Source organism: Oryctolagus cuniculus, chromosome 20, assembly GCF_964237555.1.
Source record: "Oryctolagus cuniculus chromosome 20, mOryCun1.1, whole genome shotgun sequence".
NCBI lineage: Eukaryota > Metazoa > Chordata > Mammalia > Lagomorpha > Leporidae > Oryctolagus > Oryctolagus cuniculus.
Window position 1 is genome coordinate 36,106,354 of NC_091451.1, and position 18,603 is coordinate 36,124,956.

The following is an 18,603-nucleotide window of genomic DNA, read 5'->3' on the forward strand; positions in this document are numbered from 1 at the left end:
TGGCATAGAAAGGCCGCTGCCTGCAGCGCTGGCATCCCACATGGGCACGGGTTCGAGTCCCGGTTGCTCTACTTCCGATCCAGCTCCCTGCTAATGTGCCTGGGAAAGCTGTACAATATGGCCCAAGTACTTGGGCCACTGCACCCACAGGGGAGACCTAGATGAAGCTCTTGGCCTCTGGCTTTGGCCTGCCTCAGTCCCAGCCCCAGCTGTTGTCCCTACCTGGGGAGTGAACCAGTGGACAGAAGCTCTCTCCCTTTCTCTCTGTAACTCTGCCTTTCAAGTAAATAAATAAGTAAATAAACCTTTAAAAAAAAGTGCACCTGGAACCAGGAAGTCTTCTCATTTCCTGTTTAGTCTGCACAGTGATCCAATCGAAATACTGCTTTATCCCCATTGTACAGATGAAGAAACTGAGGCCCAGAGAGGCTGACTCACCCACCGTCCCAGGGTAGAGCAAAATGACAACCTAGAGGCAGAGCCAGAGCAGCACACAGGCAGCCTGGCCTGGAGCCTCTGCCTGAGGCCTCTATGGAGCGCACATCTCCTCTGCCCAAGTACACCAGATCCCTCTGCCTGGCACTGGGCACCCGTGGCGACAGGCTCCCTTGCCCTCCCTGACCTGTGACCTTTCAGCTGCTTCCCCGCACCACCAGGGCCTGTCGGCACTGAGTGCTGCCCCCACACACGGCAGGTGTTTCGGCTCTGGATTTTGTCCGTTCTGTGGCTTCTGCCTGCCTCCCTGACCCCCAGCCCTCTTCAAGGCCTTTCTGCCTTCTCTGACCTGACCCCTCCCCAGCCCTGCAGCTCTCTGGCTGAGGGGTCCTGGGCGTGCTCCCGGACAGCCAGTGCTCCTCTCCAGCACTGAGCCGGGGGCTGCGTGAGGGCAGGTGCGTTCCCTCTGCTGACCTCCTGACCTCACTCGCCTGGGATGGTCCCCTCCACAGCCACCTCCTCTTCCCTGACGATCCTATTCATAGCAAAGACTGGCTCCCCAGGCCAGGCCAGAGCCTGGCACAGGCCCAGCCTGCACCTTGTCTGTCCTCCTGCCCGCCAGGGCCCTCCTAACAGGAGCACAGGGAAATGACAAACCGGCCCAGGGACACCGAGGGACCCAAGCCACCCTTGCAGACACAGAAACTCGGGCCACCCCACACAATTTCCTGGGTCCTACGGGGGCGATGCCTCTCACGAGACTCGACTCCAGAGGTCCTTGCTGAGCACCTGCGCCCCCCAAGGGAACCGCAGGACCATCAAAGGGCGTTTCTCTGGCCCTCATTATGGGCCGGGCCAGGCCTTGTCCCTCCTGGGAGATAAACAACCCTCATAACGACACAGTCAGGAATGCCTGTTGCCTTCAGTAACATAATTCTCCCGAAGCTCTCGCCAGAGAGTCCAACAGGGACCTGCTGCGGTTTTGGGTTACCTGAGCGCGGTGGCCACTCGGGAGGGCTGTACAGAACGTCCCTGTCCCTGACACCTGCTGCCACACTGGGGATGAGCGGCTGTGTGCATTCACGAGCTCTCCAGGCCTGCAGCTACCTTAGGGCACACGCCCAGGTCACTGTGACAGAAAGGCTGCTTTGGGGGAGCCGGGACGCAGGCTCCCAGAATTCTTGTCACGGGAGTCGAGGTGGGGAGGAGCCTTAATTACCAGCATGGCACAGGACACATAAGGCTTGCTCCAGGAGGGGCCTCTGGGAGACCAAACGCGATGCCGAGTGGCTCATCTATCACCGTGTCCTCAGGCGCCCTTCTCGGGGTGAGGAAGTGGAAGTGGCCCATGGACTCACGTCGGGGCCGCAAAGCTGGGAGAGATCCGCCTCCGGACTCGTTTCCAGGGCCCTGGAGGCTGAGGGAGGAAACCTGTGCGGCTGTCTAGGCCCGGGCTCCCGAGGCAGTCGCACGGACCCGCGCCCTTCCTCTCAAGCTCAAGAGCTGAGACACAGGTCAGCGTTGTGGTGCAGGGGACTAAGCTGCTGCCTGTGAGGTGGGCAGCCCATTTCAGAGGGCTCCACCTTTTTTTTTTTTTTTTTAAAGATTTATTTATTTACTTGAGAGGTAGAGTTACAGGCAGAGAGAGAAAGAGGGAGAGAGAGAGAGAGGTCTTCTATCCGCTGGTTCACTCCCCTAATGGCTGCAACAGCCAGAGCTGGGCCAATCCAGAGCCAGGAGCTTCTTCCAGGTCTCCCATGTGGGTGCAGGGGCCCAAGGACTGGGGCCACCTTCTGCTGCTTTTCCAGGCCACAGCAGAGAGCTGGATCAGAGAGGAGTGGCCGGGATACAAACCATGGCCTGTGCGGAAGGCCAGTGCTTAGCCCACCAAGCCGCAGCACAGGCCCCTGCTCTGCTTCTGACTCCACTTCCTCATATGAACCCTTGGAGGCAGTGGAAGATGGTCTGAGTCCCCTGTCCCCCTGTGGGAGACCCACTAGAGCCCCCGGCTCCTCGCGTCATCCTGGCTCAGCCTTGGCTGTTTGCAGCCATTTGGGGATTAAACGAGCAGATGGAAACTTTCCCTCTCTCTTTTCTTCGCTGTCACTCTTTAACTTTTAAATAAACAAATAAATCTTAAAAAAAAAAATCCAAACAAACAAAAAACAAGGGCAGGAGACAGGGCACAAAGTTCTGCAGTGATTTTCAAACCATCTTTGCCAATGGAGTCTCTCTCTCTCTTTTTTTTTTCCCCAGAAGTATTTCTGGAAATCTACAAAACGATTCCCAAGAGCAGGCAGCATGGGTCCCCTCTGGGTTCATCTCCCTCCCCCTGCCTGTAGCTATGGCTTCCAGTCTGCAAGCTACAGCGTCCCGAGAGTATCCCTGAGCTCGCCTGCCAGCTGCTCCAGGCCTGCTCAGCTGTGAGACGGGGGCAGATCCTGCCTCCACCCTCCAAGGGCAGTGCTAAGGGTTAACCCAGCCAGCGGAGGCTGCGAGCCCTGAGTGGCATCAAGCCAGGGCAAGGACGCTGCTCCTGGAGGCTGCAAGAGAAGACAGGTGCACGAGGTACAGGGAGTCTCAGGACAGTAGGCGGAGCCAGGCCCAGCCTACATTTTATCACAGCTCCTTTAAGACAATGACAAGGAACAGTGACTCCTCTCTGAAGGAAGCCACAGCTTCCCGGACACAGTGCCTCAGGCCCCAGGAAGGAGGCCTTGGTGGTGGGACTTCCTGATCCAATCAAGGAGTCTGGGATGGGGTTGAGGAAGAGAAGGGAAGCCCCTGAGACCACCCCTGCACATAGCCTTCTGTGCACAGCACTGTGCTGGGCCCCAGAACATAAGGAGGCCAGGTGGTACTTCCTGTGAGCCTGCGCCGTTCCGAAGCTTCCCTCGCCGGGAGTCCCCGGCTCAAAGCCCAGGACCCCCCAGAAGAGGGCTTTGCGATTCGGCACCCTGCCGCCTCTGTGCTCCCCCGGCACCTGGTATGGCCTCTGTCACCACCGCGGTCACATCACTGCGCTAGAGGATGCACCAGTCCTTGCTCCTTGTCTCTGGCAGGGGCCTGGGCCCTCCCCAGGCCCCTTCCTGCTTCCACTGGACGGGAGATTCGGGGAGGACTCGGGCCTGCTCTTCCTGTGTGCAGTCACTGAGTGCCTTGTCCCTCCTGCAGGCCACCCCGGGCTCTGCCCCTGCAGCGGCAGGCCAGCAGGCGGGGATGGGGTCTCCCACCCAGCTGTGACGTCAGTCTCCCCTGGGACGCGGCAGGTCTTTGCACTCCAGCTGCCTCCTTTGTCTTAGCTGGTTCCGAGCTCAGGAGCTGAGCGAAGGGGGATTGTTCTGAGCTCCCCAAAGCCTCCAAACACATGGCCTGGACTGTGCTGCCTGCCGACCTAGAGGCGGCTCCTAGCAGAGGCTCTAGCACTGAGCGGTGCTCAGGAAAAGTCTGCAGATGCATAAATGCAAAGCGAGGGGCGGAGTCGGGGCGTGGTTTCTGTGCACAGCTCCACCGAGGGGCGCAGCACAAGCGGCGGGTCCCCGTCCCTTCTTCCAGTCCCTTCTTCCAGGGGCATTTACACAGTGAAACGCAGGGCCCTGTAAACCTACTCGGGGCTGCGGGAACTTGTAGCAGAGGGAAGTGGGCTCTGGAAGCACACAGCAGACCAGCCAGCAGTAAGAACGCACTTGGGCACGAGAGCAGAGCCCGGCGACAGGGTGGGCTCCGAAAGGCCGCTCTCTGCAAACGGCGCAGGCACAAAAATGCTGACAGCCTCTGATGGAAGGGAAGGGGCTGCTCAGGGCCACAGGCCCCTCTGACCTCACTGCTTCCCGCCCAGGTGGGATGTGGGGGCCTGAGGACGCAGGCGCCTGCGTGGCATCGTCACCAGCACAGCCCGAGGACCCGAGGCGCTGGACTCTCCAGCTCCCTGACCGAGCAGTCAGTTCCTCTCCCAGGCTGCCCCACGCAAGCAGTGTCACCTGTCACCCCCAGCTCAGGCCCAGTGCAGGATTCTTCTTTCTGTCCCTGTCCCCCTCCCCTGCATCTGGCTCCACTCCCGACAGTTCGACCTCAGAAACGCCACGCAGGCACCGACGCCGCCCTCCTCTGGCACCTGCTCCCAGCTTTCCTCTGCTCCTTCACTCGGCTCACCACTTAGCTGGAGAGACCACTCCACAGCGCTCAGCCTGACTCTCTCCTGCTCTGCCTGCAGCCCTCCCAGAGCTCTTCCATGCTGTGGGGGTCAAGGTCGAAGCTCTCACCCTGGCCCCCAGGGGCACGCTCCTTCCTGGCCTCTCCTCCGCCCCCTTCGCTGCTCGCTCTTCAGGCTTCCAGCGCAGGGTCCCTGCCACTTCTCAGTGCTCGCGCGGCCGCGAGGCCTTCCTCTGTGCCTCCCGTCAAGAGCTGACCTCTGTTCAGGCCTCTGTTCTCATGTGCCTGGGGGAGGCTTTCAGTTCTCAGTGGCTCCCTGGGAGGGGACCAGTCAGCTCCTGTGAACCCCAGGGGGGCGGGAGTCTGCCCAGCTGGATGCCAGCGTGTGGGAGGTGCCCACGGGCGGAGTGCAGCCCCACTAAGTGCCTGCTGGGGCCACACCAGCTGGGTCTGAATCTTGGCTTCCCAGCCTCTTAGTCATGTTACCCTAGATAAGAGTCTCAGCTTCTCATCTGCAAAAAGGGGTGAATAAGGTTATTTAAACCTGAGGGGTAGATGTTCGGGGATGTCACAGCGGAGCGGCAGGCTTTGAGTCCTGGTTTTGCTCCTGATTCCAGCTTCTTGTAATGCACACTCTGGCAGGGTGGGGTGGGGGTGGGGCAGCAGGTGGAAGCTCAAGTACTTGGGTCCCTGTCACACACATGGGAGACCTGTATTGAGTTCCTGGTCCAGTCCTGGCTGTTGTGGGCATTTGGGGAGTGAACCAATGGATAAAAGATCTGTCTTTCAAAAAAAATTAATAAATAAACCTCATAAGGTTATAAGGACTACACATGGTCAGACACACAAAGTCCTTGGAATAACATGTGACACACACAGCGACCTGCAAGTTTAACCATTCATCAGAACTCTCCAGGGAAGGAGAATGGGCAGGTGTGGCAGAGTGGACTCATCCAGACTGGCCCCACCTCTGGGCAGGCCTGGCCCTGGGACAGCCTGCTCCTGCTCCAAGCACTCCTGGGAGCTGTCTCTCTGCACGGTGGTCAGGTCACAGGATTCGCCCACCACCCTGCTGCTGATGCCACCTCCCAGTGCTGGGGTGGGGCCCGGGAGGGGCGGGAGGAGGGCACAGGCTGTGCCAGGGGCAAGGGACTGTGACAGTATCATAGCTTTACATCCCCAGCAGGAATCAGAAAAGTTGATCTTGCACATCTAAGAATAGCTGCTGGTTTCAACTGAGAGAGGTGCCAAAGCCAACGCTGTAACTATTAGCAAGTGACAGGCAGGAGTTAGCCACCTCCCGCAAAGTCATTTTTAGCTGCCATCCCAATGTGGAGGTGGAAAGACGGGCACCGGGAAGGCTCTGGCTCGGCTCTGAGCTGCTGTGACGGTGGGTTTGCATGGCCGGCAGGAGGGCCTGCGTTCCCCAGGGCACCTGTGGGTGTCTCAGAGCTGTGACATCAGATGTTCTAACGGAGCTCCCCTCACTTCTGCCCCAGAGAGACTGCAAAGGCACCCACTTCTGCCAGCCTGGGTCCCTACTGCGCAGTGGGGGAAAAGCCTCCCCAGACTTCCATTATGAGAGAGTGCAGCCGCCACCTGTGACAACGGCATCCCACACTGGTGCGGGTTCGCATTCTGGCTGCTCTAATTCTCATCCAGCTCCCCTGCTAATGTGCCTGGAAGGCCCTAGGACTTGGACCCTGGCCACCCATGTGGGAGACCCAGATGGAGTTCTGGGCTCCTGGCTTCAGCCTGGCCCAGCCCTGGCTGTTCAGGCCATTTGGGGAGTGAACCAGCAGATGGAAGATTTCTCTCTCTCTCTCTCTCTCTCTCTCTCTCTATGGCTCTCCCTTTCAAATAAACAAATACATCTTATTTTTTTTTAAAAAAAGAATGCACATACAAATGGCACCGGAGATATTTCAAACTTTCAGGAAAGTGAGCATAAAAAAAGACAAAACAAAACTGGGGGAAATATTTACAGCGCTTATCATAGGCTCAAGGCAAATTCCTATGGACACTAATAAATGCTTACGAATGGAAAAAGAGAAGCTCGGTATCTAAGAAGACAACTGGATGAAAGCCAGGCATGGACAATGGAAACACCGGCTTCTACATGTGGGGCCGCACAGCGCTAGGATGTGATCATTCCTGGTGTGGCAAGAATGTGAGATATGGACAGGCGCGCCTTGTTGACTGGAGTGTGAACAGGCACAACTCCGAGGAAGGTAACGCGACAAAGTTCACCACAGCTAAGGAGTGCACAGCCTCTGACCCGTGGAGTCTGCCTTACACATCCAGGGGGACTTCCCGAAGCCAGGTCTGCAGTGGCAAAACACTAGAGACGAGCTGGACACGGGTCCGCGGGGGGCTGGATATGACACACGGCCTGTCCGCTGGGGGCTGGATATGACACACGGCCCGCTTACACTCCACAGCCTTCCAGGTGTGGACGTGTGAGCAACCCTGAGGCTCCAGGGATGGCTGGTGGGGACAAGGCACAGGGAAGTAGGACTGGAAGGCGCACAGCACGGTTGGCAGAGGTGTCTGCTGGGAGGGTGATGAAGCTCAGGGGTGGATGGAGCCTCTTCGCTTTATGTCAGTCCTACCTCTTGGTGTGCCACGTGCCTGTGTCACTTGAAAACAACTTGTGACATAGGTCCAGACAAACCAAAGGACCAACATGGACACCCCGAGTGGGTCCTGATGAAAGACTCTGCAGCTCTGGGGCCAGGGGTGTCAGGACAGAAGAGGAGGTGCTCACAGCTGTCCTTCCATGGTCCGTGCTCCCAGCTGGGCCCCGGCCTGCCCCTCACAGCAGCGGAGCCTCAGGCGGTCTGCTTATGATCTCCTTGTCTTTCACGTGCTTGCACAAGCGGCCCAGAGACCCTTGGATACAACCGGCTGGAAATGTGAGGTTGTCTTAGAGACAGCGCCCCTGCAAGGCTCCAATCTGGGGCCCTCTCCACTATGTGGCCCCACCGTGAGCTCCCTCAACACTCAGAGCCCCAGAAAAAAGCACCAAGAGAAAGGGGATCCACAGGGCCACCGGAACCCAGGGCCTGGGGGCGTGAGGCCTCGATCCCACTAACTTCTCCTACAGCTTTGCAAAGTCCAGGGAATCTGGAAGCGCTGCTGGCGCCAATGGTGGACACAGGGCACCAGTTATCTGGTTTCCATGACTCATCAAAAGGTGCAGTCACCTCTCTTTCGCCTCTCAGAGCAGATGAGCTCAAACCACATGTGGTAAAACTTGTGAGTCCGTGGAAGCTGTTTTCTCCTGAAATTACCTTTCAAAGAAAAGGTCTTGACTCAGACAAAGTCATCCCTCCAAGAGAAGATTCTGGCCGACTCCATTCATTCATGCCACACGTCAACTGCACACACCAGGCGCATTTTACCCAGGGCCCACGCGGAAAGCCGCTTCCCACACCTGAATGCCAGCAGCCTGTAGAATGGTACAGGCACTGTAGCCTGTTTGCCTTAACTGGCAAATGAAGACTTTTCTGACCCAGAGGCCAAGGTCATGAGAGATGGGTCTTATGTGATTATAGAAAAATCCAAGGATTGCTCCTAACAGTTTCAGCCACGGAGTTCTTCAGTGTTCCAAAAGCAGCTACAGGATTTCTTCCCCAAGGGCCATGGTGGGGAGGAACGCTCTCCAGGGAGCTCTCCAGGGCCTGGGGGCCATCAGGCCACGTGCTTTCTGAGAAGCACCGACGTCAGGTCAGGGAGCTAGAAGGAGGACCCCAGCCCTCCGGGGTTTTAGACTTCAGCCTTTTCAAAAACTCATCTTGCAGCCGGATCTGAGAGACAACCGTGCTCCCTACACCGGCCCTGCCGGCCCAGCCAGGCTCACGGGGGCCACTCGCGAAGCTGGGTTCCCTTCCTTTCTGCTCTCTGAGCTGCGGTCCGTGGAGGTGACTGTGCAGGACAGGGCCAGAAGCCTGAGCTGCGGACAGGCATGCCCGCGGCCCCCTGGCCTGGAGGCAGCCTGTCTGGGACCTCTCTTTGCCAGAGGCCCAGTGCAGTCTGCAGCAGGGAGGAACAATCGCACGCTCACGGCCCAGCTCTCCTTTTCAGAAATTACGGTAGCTGTCAGGGCTCAGGTAAGGATGACAGGAAAGGCTGACTGGCTGTGGCTTTGTTCCATGCCCAAGCCGGGCAAATCCTATCGTGTTTTCCTACATGAAGGTCCTCTGTCGTGTGCAGCAAGGCTGGACATCACGCGGTCAGCCTTGGCAAGCATGGAGCACACAGATGGGCTACCAGGGCATAATGAGCACTGCTCTCAGCCAAATCTGGGCTTTCCCCACACCCTGAGAGTCCAGGCCCAGGAGGCCCAGCCGGGGCTGTGCAGACCAAGGCACAGAATGGGAGGAAGAGAAGCCACCTTTTATGGAGAGATCTAAGTATGTCCGTGAATCAACAGCCATTATTTGGCCAGGAGGCTCTGTACGGAGAGGTACGCACTGCCCGGATAATGCATGCTGGGATCCCCAGCTACACAAAAGCCCTGGGGCATAAATGAGTGGACGTCCACGTGTGACTGGGGCAGGGGAAGCGTGCCCACCCCCTGCCCTGGGCTGATGCCCAGGTCAGCAGCTGCTTCTACCTGCCTCCCCTCTGTGGATGACGAGGAGTGCAACCAGAACAGTGAGTGGGGCCCATGTGTCTCCGAGAGACTCTAAGACTTCCTGGCAAGATGCGCCAGGCCCAGTGCCCGTCAACCCTTGGAGACAGGGGCTATCCTCAACCCCACTGTACAGATACGTCAACCCTTGGAGACAGGGGCTATCCTCAACCCCACGGTACAGATAAGAAATGGAAACTCAGAGGTAGACAGGGAACTCCAGAACTCTGGTCTGTGCCGCTGGCTAGTGGCAGCCAGTCTGGGGCGTAGCCCGCTAGCCCCTCAACCATGTACCCTCACCAGCCCCACCCCCAACCCCCACTGGAACCTCCTCCCCGGATGCCACTGTGTGCTAGGCTCTGGGTCAGGATGCTGAGGCAGGGGAGGGCCAGGCAGCTGCCCAGCAATTCACGGTCCCAGCACGGAGAGCCTCCCAGCGGGGTGCGTGGCTGCCGAGGCAGCAGGGGTCCTGGGTTAGAGGGTCCTGCAGCCCCAGGCCCGGCAGTGGGGGTCGAGGGGCCCACGGGCAGGGTGGGGTGGGGTGGTACCTGCGTGGAGCCAGATCTGTGCCAGTGTCATCCAGGGGTGTAGTGGGCCCTGCTTGGGGGCGCTGCTCTGCAGAGACGAGGCCACTTCTGACAGAGCCTGCTCCACCCTGGAGGCTGCTACTGACGTGGCGTGGACAGAGCCTGTGGGAGGTTTTGGAGAAGACAGAATCAGGAGGGAAACGGTCACCCAGCCAACCACGAAACCACCTCCTCCCACACACAGACACAGGTGCACACGTACACACGCACCCCTGCCCCGGCACGTTCCTGAGATTTCGTGTCCGTAAGAGATGTGGACGACCATTCCTGCCTGGAACCTGGGTTTCCATCCTGCTGTTGTAGCTAATCTAGTCAACACACAGAGCACATGCTAGGCGACGTGCTCCCTCCAGGAGCTCAGTCTGGCACCGTGCGCGTGTCGGGGGCCAGCAGGGGGAGAGCTACAGACACAGCTGTGAGACAAGGGCTAACAAAAGGGACCTTGCAAAGCACCCCTGCCTAGACGCTCCACAGCAGGGAGGGTCACGTGTGCCTCCTGGGGTTGTATGTGGAGAAGAGGGACTGGCCGTGGCCAAGACAAGCCCGGCGACTGCCCCCTCCCTGGGTGCAGCTTGTCACACCCCAGGATCAGGAACACGAGTTACAAACTGCAGGGAGAACACGCTTTTGCCTTGGGGCTAAGCAGAAGTCCATTCTTGGGGCTAACACCAGGCCACCAGGGAGGGGGGAGTTCTACCAAAGACACTTGGAGCTCAGAAGACGCACCTGCCTGGCTTCTCCGTAGACCCGCTGTCCTCACAGGCTAAGGGAGGGGACTGAGCACATGTGCCCGTCCAGGGAGCAGGTGCAGTGCATGCGGCAAAGCCTGCATCTCTTCGTGTTGACCTTGCAGCGGGCTGAGGACCAGAGATCACCCCTGAAACACGGGCATGTTGCTCACCCGTTCAAACTGCCCTCTTGGACGTGGGGCTTCGGAGCTGACAGCAGGATTCTCTGTCTCAAAACTGTTCATACTTGTGATCGCCTGAGTTTGCCATGGAGACGAATGCTCTGGCATGGCGAGCGGTAACTATCAACTAACTGGGGAGTTTAAAATGGTGACTGTTCACAAAGGGAAATGCCCAGTGTGCAGAAACTCCTGGCGCTTATCCTGCGGGTGACGCAAAGACGATGGGCACGAGTGTGACTTCAGTGGGGGTGGGAGTGCAGCACTGCGAATTCACCTGAAGCGTACTGGCAGCAACGGGCCGGTCCTCCCCACTGTGTCCTGACTGCCTCGTAGGACAGGAACAGCCCTTCCCCTCAGTACCCTCAAATCCTTCAGGGGGGTCTGGCAGGTGGAAATCCACCTTCCCCAGTAATTCAGACACAGCCTGCGAGGATGTGTGAGACAAGAGCGGTCTTGAGGCAGAGTGGAAGGATTCTAACCGGCGGCACGAGGGGAACCTGAAGTCCGGCTGAGAATCCACTCTGCTTTAGGCCACGTGCGTCCAATTACTCATTTTCAAAACACGAAACAGCAAAATGTTTAAGCAGCCACTGATATTTCTAGGTTTATGTTATTTTTAACCTTTTTATGGAAAATGACATTTTGACTTTGGTTACAGGACTTGATGTAGTTTTCCTGAGCTTTTGTTTTTAGCTGCAAGGATTACTTAAATAGAATCATCACCGCCGGCGCCACGGCTCACTAGGCTAATCCTCCGCCTTGCGGCACCGGCACACCGGGTTCTAGTCCCGGTCGGGGCGCCGGATTCTGTCCTGGTTGCCCCTCTTCCAGGCCAGCTCTCTGCTGTGGCCTGGGAGTGCGGTGGAGGATAGCCCAAGTACTTGGGCCCTGCACCCCATGGGAGACCAGGAGAAGCCCCTGGCTCCTGGCTTCGGATCAGCGCGGTATGCCAGCCGTGGCGGCCATTGGAGGGTGAACCAACGGCAAAGGAAGACCTTTCTCTCTGTCTCTCTCTCTCACTGTCCACTCTGCCTGTCAAAAAAATAAATAAATAAATAAATAGAATCATCACCTTCTCACTGACTACCCGAACAGTGGTTCTCAACCTTGACATCACATCATAATCACCTGGGCATTTAAAAAATCATGACGTTGGGGCTGGCACTGGGGTACAGTAGGCCAAGCCTCCACCTGCAGTGCCAGCATCCCTTATGGGCACTGGTTCGTGTCCTGGCTGCTCCTCTTCCGATCCAGCTCTCTGCTGTGGCCTGGGAAAGCAGTGGAAGATGCCCCAAGTCCTTGGGCCCCTGCACCTGCATGGGAGATCCGGATGAAGCTCATGGCTCCTGGCTTCAGATAGCCCCAGCTCCGGTCATTGTGGCCTTTTGGGGAGTGAACCAGTGGATGGAAGATCTTTCTCTCTGTCTCTACCTCTCTCTATAACTCTATCACTCGAATAAATAAATAAAAATCTTAAAAAATCATGATGTCACAGCTCCACCCCAGACCAAGTCAATCACCAACTCCAGGAGTGGGGCTGGGCATCTGTCTGTTAACTCCCTGATGTGACTCTGGTGTGCAGCCAAGACTAAGAACCACTTCCCCGGAGGGACAGGGACTGCAGTCACTAAGACCTGGTCAAGAGAAGCCTACAAAACCAGCCCAGCCAGCCTGGACTCTTCTACTATTCCCGGGCCCAACGGTCATCTGGGGAGCAGAGCCCGGGAAGACCCTGTTGTCAAGGACAGTGCATCTGGGTGGGTGCTTTTTAAAAATTTTATTAACTTTTATTTAAAAGGCAGAGTGATAGATAGATAGATAGATAGATAGATAGAATCTTCCATCCATTGGTCCTCTCCACACACGCCTGCAACCGTGGAAACGAGCAGTCAGGAACTCCACTGGGGTCTCCCACATGGGTGCTGGAATCCAAGCACTCGGACCATCCTCTGCTGCCCTCCCAGGTGCGTTAGCAGGGAGCTGAATCAGAAGCAAAGTAGCCAGGGCTCAAACTGGCCCTCTGATACGTGACACTTGCGTCCCAAGTGGCGGCTTAGCCTGCTGCACCACAACACCTGCCCCTGTCTCAGATTTCTTCATCTCAGAATCCCCTGGACTCCGAAAAATTGTTTATGTGGGTTATATATATGTTGACATGCACAATATTAAAACTGAGACATGTTTAAAATATTTAGTTATTTATTCACTTAAAAGTAACACAGGTGGGCATGTGGCCTAGCGGTTAAGCTGCCTGTTGGAACGTCTGCATCCATAGCAGGGTTTGAGTCCTCGTTCCACCCTCAGTTCTAGCTTCCTGCTTGTCCATTCGCTGGGAGGCAGCTGGTGATAACTCAAGCAGTTGGGTCCCTGCCACCCACGTGTGAGATCCTGATGAAGCTCCCTGGCTCAGCCCAGACCACCGCAGGCATTTGGGGAGTGAACCAGTGGATGGAAGATATCCCTGCTTCTTCCGCTGTCTCCCTGTAACTCTAGCTTTCAAATAAATAAAATAAATCGTTTTTTAAAAATTGAAAATCCACGTAAGGTTTTCTCCCAGTCCTCACTTTCCATGGCATTTCTGAAGACCCCTTGTAGTTTTACAGAGCCTTTTTCATTCTCGCCGAGGCAAAGGGCATGGGGATGAGGGACACTTCTGACGGCAGGGGGGCATGGACAAACGGGGGCCCGAGAAAGCAATCAGAGGGAAGACGCCAGGACGCATCCCAACTTGGAATCCAAGACTCTGCAGAAATAAGCTTCCAAGCAACCAGGTTCAACAGGTGATGCAGGGACAGGGTGTGGGCTCATTCGAGGTGCCGTATCCCTGCTGTAGCTGACGGCTGCGGGCCGGGCGGTGCTCCCCCAGGGAGAAAATGCGGCACAGGACACCGTGCCTTGGAAAAGCCACTGCCACACCAGCCGCGCCGCTGCAGGCAGGGAAGAGCATGAACTCAAGTCTGTGGCTGAACTGCCCAAGGGCACATGAGGCCATGGAGCAGAGGGATCCTGGCTCTCTCTGGACTACCTCTGTGGGTGACAGAGCGGGACTGGGGGAGCTGCAGAGGCCCTGGGACCTGGGTGCAATGCCTTTTCTCCATGGCCCAGAGGACCAAGAACCAAGGCTGCAGCGAAAGCTGCCCCCAGCGGCACACTGGTGCCTCTGCAGCCGAAGCCTTTCCAAAAACGCTTTCCCACATGTGGAGAAAGGCACCTGTGGTCAGTTTCACCCAGCCCCTGACAGGGCAACAACATTTCACCATTCACCAGGATCGCAGAGTGAATGGTTCTGTTCGGCAAAGCGTCACCGTCAGGGAGTGGCTTGGCTGTGCTTGCTCAACTGTACTTTGACTACAGGCTCCGCTCCTACTCCGGCGGCCCCTTACTGTCCTGTGGCACGGAACGGCCTCTCCCCTCGGGCCTTCACGGCTTGTAGAAGAGGAACCAGATCTCAGATGAACCCTGCCCACCTAGTGGTTCGGTGCACATCCCGTGTGCCAGGAGCCAGGGACAACTGGGATGGGGAAAGAATCCGCAGACACATTGCTCCAGTGGCTGCCCAGGCTTCTGGGAGGCTCTGTGCTCCCCAGCCCTGGAGGAGTAACTCACCTCCCGTGCACGCACATGGGGGACAGATGCACACATGCGCGCACCCCAAGTACCATCTCAGTCCCCCACGTGCTTTCTGCCTGAGGCCCCCGCAGCAGATACCTGACCTCGCCACAGATTTTGAAGACACTGAGCCGCTCCTGGGCGGGGCATGCAGAAACCACTCTGCTGTAGCCCTCAGTCCCCAGACGGCACCTGCCAATAGCATGCATGCAGCTTCCAGTTCTTAGAAGCCGTGCCCTCTGGTTACACGAAGAAGGGAAAAGCAGCCGCTCGTCTCCTGAAGACGCTGAGCACTGAACAGCGGTCTCAATGACTCAGCATTCTGCCGGTGGGCCTGGCTCGAGACATTTCACTTTTACCAGGAAAAGAATTTCTGTGTCTCAACACAGGGCTTGGGAATGGAGTGGTGCAGCAGTGCAGGCAGCTGGCAGCCCAGCGCCCTCTGCACACCTGCTGCCTGCGCTGGAAGAACCAGGCTGACGGTGCTGCGCGGGGGCCCGGAGAGGGGCAACGGTCGTCTCTTCTTTGAAGGGAGAGGAAGGCATAGGAGAGTACTCTCATCTCAGTGCTCAGTTAGCCATATTTCCTCTGTGCTTAAAAAAAATTAAGAATTTTGGTGACCCTTCCCTAGGAATTGGGACCACTCCCATCTTTGCTGTAGGTGGTTCTCTTGCTGAAGAGGCTGGTTGTGTGTGTGTGTTCACACTGCACCAGCCCATGTCTCCCTTCTATATTTCCACTTCTGTGACAGCGCCCATGCCCCTCTCGGTGGCGTGTCTGATGGTGGCTTGGCCCCCGCTGCCTTCCACCCAGTCCCACTGATAGTGGTGTCTCCTGCTGTGGGTTCTTCTCACTCACAATTCTAAGTACACACTCCCCAGGGCAATGGACGAGATCCCACTCCCAAATGACTTGAACAGAATGCCCATCACAGCTGAAACCTCCCAGGACGGGTCATCTCCTGGATGGAGGGGAGAACTGTTCCCAGGGAAAGCTATAGGGAGGGATCCCATGGAGGCAGGAGGGACGGAGCCACGTCGTCCCCAGAAGCCATGCAGGGGCCAGCACGCATGCTGCCGGCAGGTGGTCACACACACGGAAGCGTGGGAGGAAGCCGTGCACAAGCGTGGGGGGAGACACCAGCTGTCGAAGCTGGAGATAGTACCTTCTGGAGGACTACACGGGGCAGATGCTCCGTCTCTACCTAAACCCTCCTCTCCCTACACGGTCACGAGGCTTTGAGTGCCGTGCCACGGGGATGATGGAATTCTAATTCCAGACACACACGCCACAACATCCATGAGAGGCTGAGTGCTACTGATGGTTGACTTGTCAATCTCCTATAATTCCATTCAATCTTATTTAAACAAAGGCACCACAGAACTAATTAAGGAGAACTATATTAATTTAAATTGGATTGAAATAGCAAGAAAAGGTTATGTTTAAAAAGGTTATATATATTAGGGCTGAAATTTAAAAACTGCCAGCCCTCAAACATGGTGAGTAATGTTTTCACATGTACATGGATTTTTTTTTTTAAACCACTTGATTCTACTTAGCAGGAGCAGGGGGTGAAATATGCTACCTGACTAGTCACTTCCTGGACATTAGAAAATACAGTCAGTAATAAAGTGCTAACCACATGGAAAGAAAAACACCCCTGTCTTGAACTGGCCTCTAAATCTGCGCTCACTTGAGAGGTGTGTCTTTCACTGATCTGTTCATTCTCTTCTCCTGGTGATTGATTGCCGAAGGGAGCAGCACTTTTACCAGAATCAGCGATGGGAAAAACTGAGCCAAAAACCTAGTTGCAATCTTGGTTTTAGCGTGTGCTTGCAGAGGAGAATAAAACATCAACACACATTTCTCTCTAAAATGACAACTGTGGGAGCACTCCAGAATGGGGCTACTGGGGCTGGCACTGTGGTGCAGGAGGTGAAATTGCCGCCTGCGATGCTGACATCCCATATCGGAGCAGCTGTTCAAGTTCTGGCTGCTCCACTTCTGATCCAGCTCCCTGCTATGGTCTGGGAAAGCAGCAGAAGATGGCCCAAGTCCTTGGGCCCCTGCCACCCACGTTGGGGACCCGGATGGAGTTCCAGGCTCCTGTCTTTGGCCTGGCTCGGCCCTGACTGTTTTAGCCATGCTGGGGATGAACCCACAGATGGAAGATGTCTTTCTGTCTCTCCCTGTCTCTCTGTCGCTTTGCCTTTCAAATAAGTGACTGGTTCAAGGCCTGCTCACCAACGTCCCTGCTTTCCATCCTGGCTGCCACTCAGGGAGAAGGCACCTGATGGCGCCGAAGGTCAGGCTCAGTTCCTGCAGGTGTGTGTTCACGGAACTGTAGTCAAACCTGCAATTTGACAGACACGGGAACTAAAGTCCCAGGAGTTTAAAGGAGGTGCCTGGGCCCCTCCAGGACTGGCCCTGGGCTCCGGGTCCTGGCCTTTCAGAGTGATGCAGCTGTTTCTTCGGAAAGTACTGAAGTCCCTCACATAAACCTATCAGGTCTCCCTTTAACCAGCAAGGGCTGCTTGAAGATTTCCAAGGAGCCCATCTTTCCAAAAAGCAAGTGTTTTTGATGACAGTGAAAGGAACTTGGCAGTGAAATCTTTCTTTATGAAGAATCTGAGTGAGACGCTAATACTGAACAGATCTCTTCCATTAAGGGATGTTTTTGAGCCAGAAATAAAGGCACATCTAGTCTGAGCAGGGGAACCAGCTCTTGAGACCACAAGCAGAAGGTTCAGATGGTTCAAGTGTGCACTGGATTCCCATGTACATTATCAGCATTTCCCAAAACGCAGTCATGGTGGAGTGGGGAGAGGAGCAATGGAATTAGCTTGGAAACATTAGGTCAAACAGAGTCTTGGATTCTTTCCATCTCAGGGCTTCTTGGTGCCCCTAATGTGTTATGAGCACTGTGAACCTCTAGGCGGGAGACGACTACTGCCCCAAAATATCAGACAAGAAGAATCGGCGGTCCAAGAGCTAGTCTTTGGGAAATGTGACAATTTACCAATGGCTTCAAACCACCATGCAAAGCACGGCTCCTACCTGCAAGGGAATGTGCAGTCTCCTTGAAATCTTGGCAGATGCAGTTTTAAGTTTTATGAGGCCTACTTAGCTTGTTCCAGGAAAACTGATGGCTACGACTGCTCTTGTGTGCATTGGTCATGGCTGCCCTGGATAGGGATGGCAAGAGGCAGTGGGTTCCCTCTGCCTAGAGTTTCCGAGGGTGGCAGCCCTCCCCTCAGTTCCCCTCTTTGGGTGGGCGGTACACTGCCTTTGCTGTAGTCCTCCCTGGACCAGTACTGCCTCCCTCCTCGGCAATGGAACCCCAGCTGTGGCAGAATGCATTGGAATCTCAGGAAAGCCGGGCCCCAGGAGGCGGAGCGGGCGGGAGTGGGCAGGCAGGCGGCAGCGGGACGTCCACACCATCTCAGCATCCCCAACACTCAACAACCACAGTGCACATTCCACGGTGGAGGGCAGTGTGCTTCTGGGGAGCTCGGAAGGGTGAACGAGTCGGCAAGCTACTTACTAACTGAAAAGAGGGAGGGAAAACCATGAAAGTATGCTTCTGGTGAGCTGCCTTGGAACAACAAATCAAACCAAAAATTAAAACCGAGAAACAAAACATTTGGGAAATCAAAGTCAAGGCTAAGGAAAGCAAACAGAGTTCTAATAACCTTCCAACTGTTAAGTCTGGCTGTCAGGACTCAGGCTTCACTTCAAGAATGACCGACATTTTCCCACTAACAATGGTTTTCTTTCTTTTTTTTTTTTTCCTAAACCAAAGGAAGGCCGACTGGGCATTCCCCTCCACACGCCAGCATTCACCCAGCACACAGGAGCCAGCCAATCTGTGTAACGTGTTTTGTTCCCAGAGCAGGAAATTCCAAAGGGAAGGGAAAAAATAATCCAGCCGGCAGGTTTCAGATCCTTCCACACGTTAACCCTCATCAGGATCCCAGCAGTTGGGAGGGCCGGGGCAGCAGGCCTTGGAGATCTGCTTGTCTTGGTGGAAGGTCTGGGGTTCAAATTCGCTGCAATTTAAACCAGGAAATTCTGTGTTTGTCAGATGTCTGCTCCCTCTCCAACTACTGTGCAATCTATAGCAAAAGAGAAGGGATTCTTGGGTGCTCGGGCTTCTTGAAGATACCTGGTTACTGGTTAGGCACTCACCGAGGGGAGGCAGGTGAATCACAGCTTCCTAAATTAAGCAGTCAGCTCTGCTTGGGATGCACGGGCTGCATCCGGCAGATGGCCCA

The 18,603-nt window shown here is 55.9% G+C and overlaps 1 protein-coding gene across 16 annotated transcripts in view; it reads right to left on the bottom strand.

Moving 5' to 3' along the window:
- TTC7B (tetratricopeptide repeat domain 7B) overlaps positions 1 to 18,603 on the bottom strand; it is a 243,600-nt gene that overhangs the window by 33,687 nt on the left and 191,310 nt on the right. For 9 of the 16 annotated variants that reach the window (XM_070065534.1, XM_051826141.2, XM_070065540.1 and 6 more), the window contains 2 exons: positions 17,874 to 17,924; positions 9,772 to 9,912 (listed from right to left, as the gene is read on the bottom strand). In XM_070065534.1, the coding sequence (XP_069921635.1) occupies positions 9,772 to 9,912; positions 17,874 to 17,924 (192 nt within the window). The remainder of the gene's footprint in view (positions 1 to 9,771; positions 9,913 to 17,873; positions 17,925 to 18,603) is intronic. The other 7 variants (XM_070065535.1, XM_070065536.1, XM_051826144.2 and 4 more) reach the window with 1 other exon arrangement.